General features: G+C 46.7%; 2 protein-coding genes and 1 pseudogene across 3 annotated transcripts in view; 1 reads left to right on the forward strand and 2 right to left on the reverse strand.

Annotated features, from left to right (window-relative positions):
* The window catches only part of LOC119333522, a 5,048-nt pseudogene extending 493 nt beyond the window's left edge, over window positions 1–4,555 (forward strand).
* A 412-nt stretch (window positions 4,556–4,967) lies between these two features.
* LOC119330729 (secretory carrier-associated membrane protein 5-like) lies at window positions 4,968–7,996 on the reverse strand. 2 transcript variants are annotated; one of them, XM_037603851.1, is made up of 12 exons: window positions 7,883–7,996; window positions 7,209–7,310; window positions 7,060–7,122; window positions 6,882–6,915; window positions 6,677–6,799; window positions 6,521–6,583; window positions 6,358–6,451; window positions 6,213–6,258; window positions 6,019–6,086; window positions 5,888–5,936; window positions 5,720–5,785; window positions 4,968–5,361 (listed from the first exon to the last, which is right to left on the reverse strand). In XM_037603851.1, exons 1-12 carry the CDS (start codon window positions 7,931–7,933, stop codon window positions 5,329–5,331), a joined length of 792 nt encoding a protein of 263 aa, XP_037459748.1. In that variant the 5' UTR covers window positions 7,934–7,996; the 3' UTR covers window positions 4,968–5,328. The 2 variants fall into 2 exon arrangements, with proteins under 2 accessions (XP_037459748.1, XP_037459747.1); XM_037603850.1 differs by having other exon boundaries at window positions 6,358–6,583.
* A 450-nt stretch (window positions 7,997–8,446) lies between these two features.
* Window positions 8,447–11,723, reverse strand: part of LOC119333523 — a 24,528-nt gene continuing 21,251 nt past the window's right edge. Inside the window, exons 2-4 of the mRNA XM_037606392.1 lie at window positions 11,591–11,720; window positions 8,981–9,065; window positions 8,447–8,847 (exon numbers count right to left, since the gene is read on the reverse strand). Coding sequence (XP_037462289.1) covers window positions 8,738–8,847; window positions 8,981–9,065; window positions 11,591–11,720 — 325 coding nt within the window. The 3' untranslated portion in view covers window positions 8,447–8,737. The remainder of the gene's footprint in view (window positions 8,848–8,980; window positions 9,066–11,590; window positions 11,721–11,723) is intronic.

An 11,723-nucleotide genomic window follows, 5' to 3' on the forward strand; every position in this document is an offset into this window, starting at 1 on the left:
AAAATCTCGTCCTTTTTAGCAATGCAATGCAATTTTTCTTACTCTTTACATTATGCTATGAATCTCATTGAAGGTGGGTCGACCAAGTTATACCTGATGCTCCCTGGGTTATCAACCAGGAGTTCCTCGGCAAGCACTGCATCGGCTACATCGCGCACGACGCGCTTCCGTCAGTATATACTTATTTATATGTAACAAATACCACCTATCCACTTTGCATACTTCCAAATCATCTACTCCCTCTGTTGCTAAATACTATAAGTCTTTCTAGAGATATCAATGCGCACTACATACGGAGCAAAATGAAGTGAATTGTGAAAAACCACCACATTAAAGCGTAGGTTTGCAGGAAAGACTCTTCTACAAATTTGTGCCAAAACACTGATTTTAGTCCTAATCTTTTGCAGAAAACACTGATCAACCGTTTTATGCATTTTAACCTTGATTATGACATGTGGGGCCATGGTATTTTTGCATAGTCACCATTCGGGTAAAAGTACAAAACGCAATCAGCTCCTCGTCACCGGCCTGCAGCAGAGGCATCGGCGCTCATGGTCCTCGTCGCCAGCCATGGCCACACCGTCCAGAGGGGGGGAAGGCCAACTCCACCGCACGACCCTAAATCTATACCCATTTTATCCGGATTTTGTCCGCATGGGGTAGAAATAGGGAGAACAAACGCCGGACAGAGGCCGCACAAACTCGCTGCACGCAACACTACTACCCCATTTTCACCCCATACGTCGTGGTCGTGGATGCACGTGGTGGGCCAGGTACAGAAAAGGAGAGAGTGACATGTGGGGTCGAGGCGGACACAGACGGACGACAAGGACGCGAAGACGTCCGCTTTCTGTTCGCTTTGGCCCCAAACCGAGAGCAACTTTGGTCTGGAAATGGGGCGAAAGCGGACACGGGCCGGACAAAACGTCCGTATGCTCCCATGCACTGGGTCGTTTGATTTGTCCGTTTTACCCCAAACGGACACAAACGGACGATTTGGGGTAGAAATGGGTCACGCGGTGGAGTTGGCCGAAGAGGTTGGCTCGTCGCCGTTGGCCGGTGGTGCCGCATGTGGTGGGACGAGCACCAGAGGACGAGGCGGTGGCTGGTTCATGCACGCGGCAGCGCTGCTGGCTTGGAGTCGCCATGCACTTGGTACCGTCGGCCACCGCGCGCTCACCGTTGAGGTCGCTGCTTGCTGCAGCTTGCGCGCCGCCGTCGCTGCTTGTGCCGAGCTGCGCGGCACCGCTAGTGCTTGCTTCCCTGGGAGGTCTGGGTCAAGGGCGCCGCCGCCGCTGCTTCCTCTGCTGGGAGGGCGGGGTCAAGCACGCCGCCGCTTGTGCCCGAGCTGTGCGTCGTCGGCGCCGCTTGCTCCGTCGGGAGGCAGGGGTCGCGCCCGAGCTGCCTGCCGCCGCTTTTTTGGGGGGGGGGGGCCTCAAAATCTCGTCCTTTTTAGCAATGCAATGCAATTTTTCTTACTCTTTACATTATGCTATGAATCTCATTGAAGGTGGGTCGACCAAGTCATACCTGATGCTCCCTGGGTTATCAACCAGGAGTTCCTCGGCAAGCACTGCATCGGCTACATCGCGCACGACGCGCTTCCGTCAGTATATACTTATTTATATGTAACAAATACCACCTATCCACTTTGCATACTTCCAAATCATCTACTCCCTCTGTTGCTAAATACTATAAGTCTTTCTAGAGATATCAATGCGCACTACATACGGAGCAAAATGAAGTGAATTGTGAAAAACCACCACATTAAAGCGTAGGTTTGCAGGAAAGACTCTTCTACAAATTTGTGCCAAAACGCTGATTTTAGTCCTAATCTTTTGCAGAAAACACTGATCAACCGTTTTATGCATTTTAACCTTGATTATGACATGTGGGGCCATGGTATTTTTGCATAGTCACCATTCGGGTAAAAGTACAAAACGCAATCAGCTCCTCGTCGCCGGCCTGCAGCAGAGGCATCGGCGCTCATGGTCCTCGTCGCCAGCCATGGCCACACCGTCCAGAGGGGGGGGGAGGCCAACTCCACCGCACGACCCTAAATCTATACCCATTTTATCCGGATTTTGTCCGTATGGGGTAGAAATAGGGAGAACAAACGCCGGACAGAGGCCGCACAAACTCGCTGCACGCAATGCTACTACCCCATTTTCACCCCATACGTCGTGGTCGTGGATGCACGTGGTGGGCCAGGTACAGAAAAGGAGAGAGTGACATGTGGGGTCGAGGCGGGCACAGACGGACGACAAGGACGCGAAGACGTCCGCTTTCTGTTCGCTTTGGCCCCAAACCGAGAGCAACTTTGGTCTGGAAATGGGGCGAAAGCGGACACGGGCCGGACAAAACGTCCGTATGCTCCCATGCACTGGGTCGTTTGATTTGTCCGTTTTACCCCAAACGGACACAAACGGACGATTTGGGGTAGAAATGGGTCACGCGGTGGAGTTGGCCGAAGAGGTTGGCTCGTCGCCGTTGGCCGGTGGTGCCGCATGTGGTGGGACGAGCACCAGAGGACGAGGCGGTGGCTGGTTCATGCACGCGGCAGCGCTGCTGGCTTGGAGTCGCCATGCACTTGGTACCGTCGGCCACCGCGCGCTCACCGTTGAGGTCGCTGCTTGCTGTAGCTTGCGCGCCGCCGTCGCTGCTTGTGCCGAGCTGCGCGGCACCGCTAGTGCTTGCTTCCCTGGGAGGTCTGGGTCAAGGGCGCCGCCGCCGCTGCTTCCTCTGCTGGGAGGGCGGGGTCAAGCACGCCGCCGCTTGTGCCCGAGCTGTGCGTCGTCGGCGCCGCTTGCTCCGTCGGGAGGCAGGGGTCGCGCCCGAGCTGCCTGCCGCCGCTTGCTGCGCTTGCACCCGAGCTGCACGTCGGGGTCGTAGCCGGGAAGGGAGGTGGCGGCGCTGGGAGGGCGGGGGCGCGCCAGGAGGGAGATGGCGGCGCTGGGAGGCGGGGGCGCGTCGGGAGGGAGGTGGCGGCGCTGGGAGGCGGGGGCGCGCCGGAGGGAGGTGGAGGAGCAGGGAGAGGGTAGTTTTTTAGGGGAGAATTTTTTAGGGAGGGGAGAATGTTTTGGCAAAAAGACCGTTAGGCACATCAGCAAATGGTGGGCTTCATCTGCCATAATCGTCATCAAATGGGCTAAAGCCATCAACTAGTGTTTTCTGTAAAAGATTAGACCAAGAATCAGTGTTTTCGGGCACAAATTCGTAGAAGAGTCTTTTTTGCAAACCTACCCTTCAATGTGGTGGTTTTTTGCAATTCACTCAGCAAAATGAGTTAATCTGCACTCTAAAACATGATTATATACATCCGTACGTGGTCTTTATTGGAATCTTTAAAAAGACGTATATTTAGGAACGGAGCTAGTAGTATGAAGCACGCTTTGACGCATGCAAGAGGAAGAATTATAGTTCCATCCATTCCATGCAGTATGTGTTTGTAACCATTTGATCAGTTTGTGTAACTAACTTCATGTGCTTTGTTCCAGGTATGCAGACACTAGGAGCTGCCAATGATGTCTACGAATTTGTTAGAATATCCAAATCTCCTCATTCTCATGACCTTATATATAAACTGGGAATGTCTGATTTGTGTGCTGTTTGTGCAGGTCAAGTCCATTGGGAGGTTCAAGGAGACCAAGCGCACGGATGGCATCTCGACATCGGACATCATCAAGAGGATCTTGAAGGACTACAACCAGTACATCATGCGGAATCTCACCTGGGGTTACTCCCGAAAAGACCTCGGTGTGAGCTATGTCAAGGTGCCTGTCCATTCCAGTCCCTCAATAACTTCTCAAAAAGACAAGGAACAAAATCAAGCACTTCCCTTTTACTGTAATAATGTGACCAGGAGAAGCAATTGAGAGTGAACATGGGCATTACCAAGCTAAAAGAGAAGGTCAAGGAGCATCAAGAGAAGGTGATCGATCCAACCTATTCCTCCGTTTCAAAATAGATGACTCAACTAAAATTAGTACAAAAGTTGAGTCATCTATTTTGGAACGGAGGGAGTACTTGACAAAGCACACCCAATCTGGGACACTAGTCTTCACGTGATTTTATGGCATTGACTTTTTGACATATTCAGTTTCACAGCGCCGCAAAGATAGCTGGGAAGCAATCCTGTGGAGTGTATGGAGAATACTGACCGTTGGATCGTCGGGTTTCTTGAGAAGTTTGAGGAAGGTTGCCACATGATGGTAATCAATCCTCGAGTAACTTATCCGCAGTTTGTCAGCACACTATTACTTTGCGATCATGAATTGTATTCGGTTTGTTCATTTGACAGGAAACTGCGATTAAAGATCGAATTCAGGAGGGGCTCAACCGCTCAAGAGGCAAGCCAAGTCGGAGTCAAACCTCAGACTCAGATTCACGAAGATGTTTTGCATTCCTGTAGTGTGTAGTACAATGAGATTAGAATGCTGTTATAGCCTTGTCGGAGATCTATTTAGAGTAGGGGATTGTGTACTATTTAGAACAAAAATATTTCAGGTGATTGATTAATCTTGTTCGATACACAGTTGCTCATTTTGGACCTTACATCCTAGATGAATTGCTCGGATAAACTTGGATTTGCACGACATGTTCTTCACCTTATGAATATGTTTTGTCAACCTATGTGCTATTGCTAACAACCACCAGTTGTAATCTTCCTCTTTTTCTTTCATTTATCAAGATAGAAGGATAAAATTTTCAGGTAGTACTGGATACTAATTGAGAAGACACCATTCATTTTTATAGTTTCTTCAGATTTAGATAAGCTAGAACTAGCCTATTTTCTGAATCCATGGTAATATATATTTTTACCTGAAGATTGAAGTCGGTGCACCAGGTGCAGGAATAAAGAACTTAATTTCAAACCTGCCGATTGAGTAATCTGTTTCTTCAGAGATGTTCTTTCAGGAAACAAATCTGATATTAATATTTATAGAAAACAGTACATATTTATCAGATACAAATGAAAAACAAAAGAGGTCCTAAATGCTTTCATCTTTGACCGGAGAACCTGCATAAGCCTGAACTGTCTAACACGCTTCACCATTCGCACATCGGCAGGAGACACGCTGCAAGTTTTGGAGGCATGGGATCTGGTACCACCATTCTGTTTCGGAGATGTTGAATCAAATAGTACTTGTTATCTTGATTCACATTTCTACTATGAGATTAAATCAATTTCCACTGTATGTCTGAATATGCAAGAATTCAGCAGAGGCAGTTCACCCACATTCACCGTCAACTTTGTGTTTTACATCAGAATGCTTGCTGTTGAGGAGACAGTTGCCTTGAATGATTTCATAGTCTCATTGCTAGGCTTCACCTGTGCCCTCGAAAATACACGCATACCCTCTGCAAAATAGTAGGAGTAAATTTTAAGGATGTCACTAAGCCATGCAGGAAAGTTGTATGGTTTCAATAATTGTGTGTGTAATAGTTTGAGAAAAAACACAGCAAAAGCTGATCATTCTAGTAGTTGCACAAGATTAGGAAGTAAGGAAGCATCCAAATATAATTTTATCTTATTGTTCTTCCTTCTATCACGAAGTCACTAACATGAATGAATGCAAGTCATGCAAACTAGACTCCGATTTTGGAGCTTCGTCACAACCAAGCAAGTTCACACGAGCAATAGTAGTAACAACCAGGCCAAAATATTTTATGGCAACAGAAGTGTTGACAGAAATGAGGAGATGAAATGTGCATCAACCTCAAGCACCCAAATGCTTATAAGAGATTCTGCCGTGAACAATACAAATCCAATTAGATAAAGTACCTGCATTGCTCCAAAACAGACAAGAATTAAGGCCCACGGCAAGTTACATCACTGAAGTTGTGTTCATAGTTAACCATAATAATGTAATGCAGACGAACGTACCCCGACAAACATATCCGTGTTTAAAACCTCGATAGCCACAAGAATTCCCCTGATTTCAGGTAAAGAAACAGTACTGAACTATTGCAGTTGGAAACTTAACAAGAAAACAGCACTGTGGTTATTAGACTTACGTAAGAGTTTTCCCCATGAATATTATCGGCGGAGCAATTGCAGCAATAACACAAAACCCAACATGCACCTGGCACATATCAAGCCGTCATTATGCTCATCTTACGTTACGGATGAAAGATGAATATCGAGAAAAATGCAATAGAATCAGATGTTTAGATTATTAGCATACGGACAGCTAAGTGCATAAAACTACCGAGTAGAAGACGAAAAACTGGGCAAATGTCACCACGCTATCAGTTCTGGCTTACAAAACAAGAGAATCCAGTTAGCAAATTTTCATTTGCACAGAGCATTGTCTGAACAATTATTTACTTCGAGCTGGTAGTTAAAAAAGAAACCTCATGGCCTGGTACAGAGGCCTGTACCATAGGATGTATGAAAGAGGACATCCAAATGCAGCATAGATGATGGCAAGGAGAAAAAGAACAATATCTGCCATAAAAAGGATAAGAAAAAGATGCACACTGAAAAAAAAATGTTCGTGAGGCAAAATATTAGCACCTTCCCCGTGAATTGATTCAACTAAGACGGCAACTACATTCCAACTGAGACATACAACAATTCCTGCAAAAAGAGCAGCCGATGAACAAGTTCATCGTGAAGACTATCAGCAATAAATCCCAAGTAATTGGAGAAAACTGTTGGAAGGTGAAGTACCTAGCCAACTAGCAAATGCTGAATATTGCAACTGGTGAGCATGGGTTGGTATTTCATTGGCTATGTCATGATGTATGACGGGGAAGAATGGTGGCCAATTTTTCACTTCGATGGTGACACCAGCTGCACAAACAGATGTGTTTTTCAAAATGCGGTCAAAACATTAAACCATGACGGAGATGTAATGGTGATCTAGTAGAACTACCTCTGTTCATTGCATTCTCCCTCTGTATGATATCCTGCAAAGAATGTGACACTTCTGAGAGAATTTTTAAGAGTCACTTTTGAGCAAATTGGTTAGCTTCACATGATAGTTTCTTTTTAAAATATTCATCTACAGAAATGAACACTATAGGATTTGTAAGTGAAAAAGGTGATCGAACCCGCTCCCTCCTCTTCAAATCCTCCTCCCATGATAAGAGCTCTTGCTCCCGCTTCTTCGGATCCTGCATGAATTGGACTTATCATCAACTGTACCAAAAAAAATATATTATCATGTTATATGGACAACGAGTCAATAGTATATATGTACATATAATGGGATGTCGATGGTGGCGTCATGCTTGCCACTGCCTCCAAAGCCCGCTGGGATCCATGATTTCTTTGCTGGAGCTGGTGCTGATAATTTCCAATTCTGAAAAACGCCGCAAATGAGCAAATGATATCATCTTGATACTTGAATAAATTCTTAGAAAGTGATATACTGAAATAACACCCTGCTTAGACTCAGGCCGCATACTGAACTAATGTACACTACTTCGGGTAAAATAAATAAATTAGTACACATAAGAAATTATCAAATCAGATACGACCAATGGAAATTCAAGATATAAGAGTTGAATGTTGCGACTAAAATTTCAACCTATCCACCAAAAGAAACCCTGAAGCCAGACCATAAGCAGAACTTGTCATCATAGATCACAGGATAAATCTTCCTCTCTTTTTTTAGAAGATAATCTTCCTAACTAGGGCATTTTGATCTAGAGCAAGTTCTTGATTTGGGGTGAGAATGTAGGATGAACTGCGCATACAATTCAGAGGCTTATATTAAAAAATCAATTGTGAGAGACAAAATACAATATCATTGGAAAAGGCACGGATTTTCTGAACCAAAGTTGATCTGGACATGAAAACTCGAATGTTTGCAATGGGAAATGTCTCATCAAAACCTGAACAAGACCAAGAAACATGGGAAGTCAGGAATACCGCGGTAGGATTGACATTCTCGTCTTCGAGCGGATAGGTGCTAGGAGACATTGAGAAGATCCCTAAGGCATGAATAAATCCCTGCGTTGTTTGCCTTTGGGATGGACCACAATCTATTCTAAGTTGTGCATGACCAATCAAAGGTTATTTCCAGTTAATGGTGGCCGTTGGCACCTTGGCACCTTGGCACCGGTCAATACTTTCCAATCTTGCCCCTAGGCCTGGCGTGCTTCACATATTTTCCTTCTTTTACCCTTCAATGTGGCAAATGCATGAATTGCAGAAGAAACTAATTCACACAGAATTCAGGAAAATCCAGCGTTCCGATTCCAGATCGGTGGTTGGTTTTGTCCTTCTAGGCAGTTTATGGCATGCACGTCACAGGCAGCAAGGGGTTAAAAAAGGCCTTTTGTTCTTCCTATATCCGCAACTAACATATGATTTCCCATAAACATTGGTCAAGACAACGCAAAGGAACATCATACGGAGAAAGGGAAATGATCTCGATGACCAGCACAAAGGAACATCATACGGAAAAAGGGAATTGATTTCAATGGCCAAATGTTCACTAAGCAGCTTCTAAAATCAATTTCATGTTCCTTCCCTCTCAACCCTTTTATCCAGAGTGCAGGGAGTTTGATACGGAAAGTGCGTTAATTCAGGAAATGCCGACAAATGTCAGCTATAGAAAATCAATTCGAAGTTAATGCAACATTATTATGTCACAAAAAGTAGGATGACAGTCAAAGACAATATTTTGCCATCAAATACACAGTACATTGGCATACATTGTGAACCCAATGAGCATGCAGCAACTCCAAATTCTGCTGTGGTAAAGGATGGTATCTTCTCTACTTAGTGATGGTGGTCTTGAACATAGCGAAGGCCGCAGTATTTGCACACAGCAGGTGCATCCAGATCAAGGCATATGTACTCAATTGGATGGCCAAGGGCAGGGTTTTTATCTGTAATCCAAATGGAAACAGTCAGCTTTGCAGAAAATGCATGATCATGAGTATATCAGCATTCGCAAGCAACAGTGTGGCCAAAGCATGATGGTGACAATGTGTAAAGGTGGGAAGTGTTTGATTGATTTACCCCCTTCACATGCAGCAATTCGCCCTTCAACCTTGATTGGTGGCACCTCATTGATAAGTTCCATTGGAGATTTCTTGCTTGTGTCCTGCAATAAATAAAATGAAAGATTTTTTTTATAAATAGTGATGACACAACAAGTCAGAAAAAATCACCCAATGCAACCAATAGACCTCATATGTCAGCTAATTATGCTACTTAAGGTGTGAATATCACATGACAAACTCCTTAAAACAGCTCTATCATGGCCTGGAACTTTTCCTGACTAACTGGTAGAAGGGAGAACTAGAGATGTGACAGTTAAACATCTGTAGGTCATGAAACGAAATCAAGCAATACACATCTCTTGGGAAGAACCTATCAATGGTCTGTCATGCTTCAGCCAAAGCTAAGGACACAAACTAGAAAGATACACAAGATAACAATGTATAGAAATAGTACAACAGGATGAGCTTGCATATTATGAAATAAGCAAAAGGATCAGAAGATCTCATCAAGCAAAGGACTACAAAAGCTTAACCAGGGATAATTTCAGTCCATAAACGTTAAACCCACTGAACCTTCATTCATTTAAACTTCTTGTCGATTTCACAAGATCATCAGATATATTGATAGCTACTCACAAAATGTCGATTCACAAGATCAGAAGCACGCCGCCCTGGAGCGTCACACCGCACAGCCACCGCCACGCCTTGGCAGGACCTGCGCTTCATCACGGCGCTGTGCTGGGCACGGCTGCGGTGGCTGGATGAGGTGGTTTCCTGCGGCGGCGGCTCCTTCGACGTGGGGCAACTCTGTGCAGAGCGGCTGCTCCTCCGTGATGCAGCGTGGGTCCTGCCAAGGCGTGGCAGTGGCTGTGCGGTGCGACGCTCCACGGCGGCGTGCCTCTCGTCCGCCATGCCAGCGGTGGCAGCAAGGCGAAAGGCTCCGGCGGGCCTGGATCTGGGAGGTCCTCCACCAGATCTGGGTTTTGTCGGTCCTGTATGGCCGATGGGCCTGGGTTGGGCTCATCTGATGGGTCGATGCAGATGGCAGGGATGGCAAGTGGCAGTTTGGTGGTCTGGCCGTTCTGTGCGGGCAGAGGGTCTGGCAGCGCCGAGCAAAAGCTTAGCTTCTGGTTGTTGGCCAAGGCAGGCGTTGCCTTCTTCTTCAAGACATTGTTGAGACGCGGTGCAGGCTCTCCATCCAGACCACTCCAGGGGAAACCCTAGATCTGCTCGTGATCGGACGATAGTGGCATCAAAGCGTCATGCTGCCCCTTGGGGGCATCGTTCTTGGGGTGGTGACCGGCTGGAGGGACCAGTGGTTGCATGAGGATGGTGGGGTCGTCGCAGTGGTCGCCGCGGTGACCGGTGGAAGATGGCAGTGTTGGTGACAAGGCTTTTGTGGCAACGATGATGAGGGTGAGAGATGTCGGGGTCGTGGCAATGGCTGCGGTAGTCGGCTCTTCTCCGGCGTGTTCACGAGTTTGCCTCGGATTGTCTGTCACTCTGAAGTCAGAGCTGCGGCGGCGGGGTGCATGTGGCAACGATGATGGGTGGCAGGTGGTCTGTTCGGCGATCTTCTCTAGCACCAGCCTAGCACATTTCTCCTTCATAGCTCTCCGTCGGAATCGGAGCTGTGTTGTCCTCATCGCAGGTTGCTGGGTGATTGGCAGGATCTTCATGTGGCTTCGCACTGCCTCTATGGTGTGGCTTGGCTCGGTGGTCGTCTGCGGTGAAGTCGGAGTCGCTTCTCAAAGAGTGGGTATGATTATATCATGTGCCAGGGGAGAAGTGATGACGATGACACCTCCGTGCTACCTCGACTAGGCTTCCTTCGCAGCGGCGTGTGTGGGTTATCTTATGTGTGCTGCTCAGCGGATTGTAACGGTTTTCACCCGGTTTTCCATTAATTAACCGTGCAGTTCTCTTCTTCTTAATTAATGGATGAGGCAAATCTTTTGCCTCCGTTTCAAAAAAAAAAACTCACAAAATGTTGGTCTCATCAACTTGCTCATGTGTTTAGCTGTAGCAGCAGATTGTTTACATGACTCTGCTACCTCATAACTGAAGGATGGGTCAACCAGAGGAATTGGTACAGTTGAACGTGCAGATTCATAGCTTTCAGTTGTAAGCATTCATAGATGCATCACCGTTCCTAACACTGTCAGCAAATTTATGACAAGGGTGGGGAGTTCCAAACTGATCACATGATTAGTATCTGAAAATGAAATGGACCAAATAGATATATCCACTCATAACATGTGCTATCAACGAGCTTACACTTATCATAGCAAGCCGAAAGATGAGAGTGATCTAAGACATCCAGATCTACCAACAAAACAGCTGAAGCCATTAGACACACACCTAGCATCAAGCAGCCCAAAAGTGTCTCAAAGGAACACAGATTGACCTAAGCTAAATGGGGAATCCAAAATTAATCATGCAACTACGCACCTAAACAAGGGACACACGCTATACCGATCGCAAAAATCGCACGCTGGACACGAAAAGGCGCGACCTTTCGCACCCGATTGGGTGGATCGTACGAGAAATGAGGTAACTTCTAGAGGCCTAGGAATCTGATCCAACCGGATCGGAATCTAGAGAGCGGAGACGAGGGGATGGGTACCTGCATCCATTTGGCGGTGTGGCTTCCAACGACGGCCGCGGCGCCGACTGCCTTCTCCGTGGCGAGGCCCCGCGCCGCGCCAGCGTGGCGGGTGCCGGTTAGGGTTCTGAGGAGCGTCGGGAGCAGCCTCCTC

This window comes from Triticum dicoccoides, chromosome 7A, assembly GCF_002162155.2.
Source record: "Triticum dicoccoides isolate Atlit2015 ecotype Zavitan chromosome 7A, WEW_v2.0, whole genome shotgun sequence".
Taxonomy (NCBI): Eukaryota; Viridiplantae; Streptophyta; class Magnoliopsida; order Poales; family Poaceae; genus Triticum; species Triticum dicoccoides.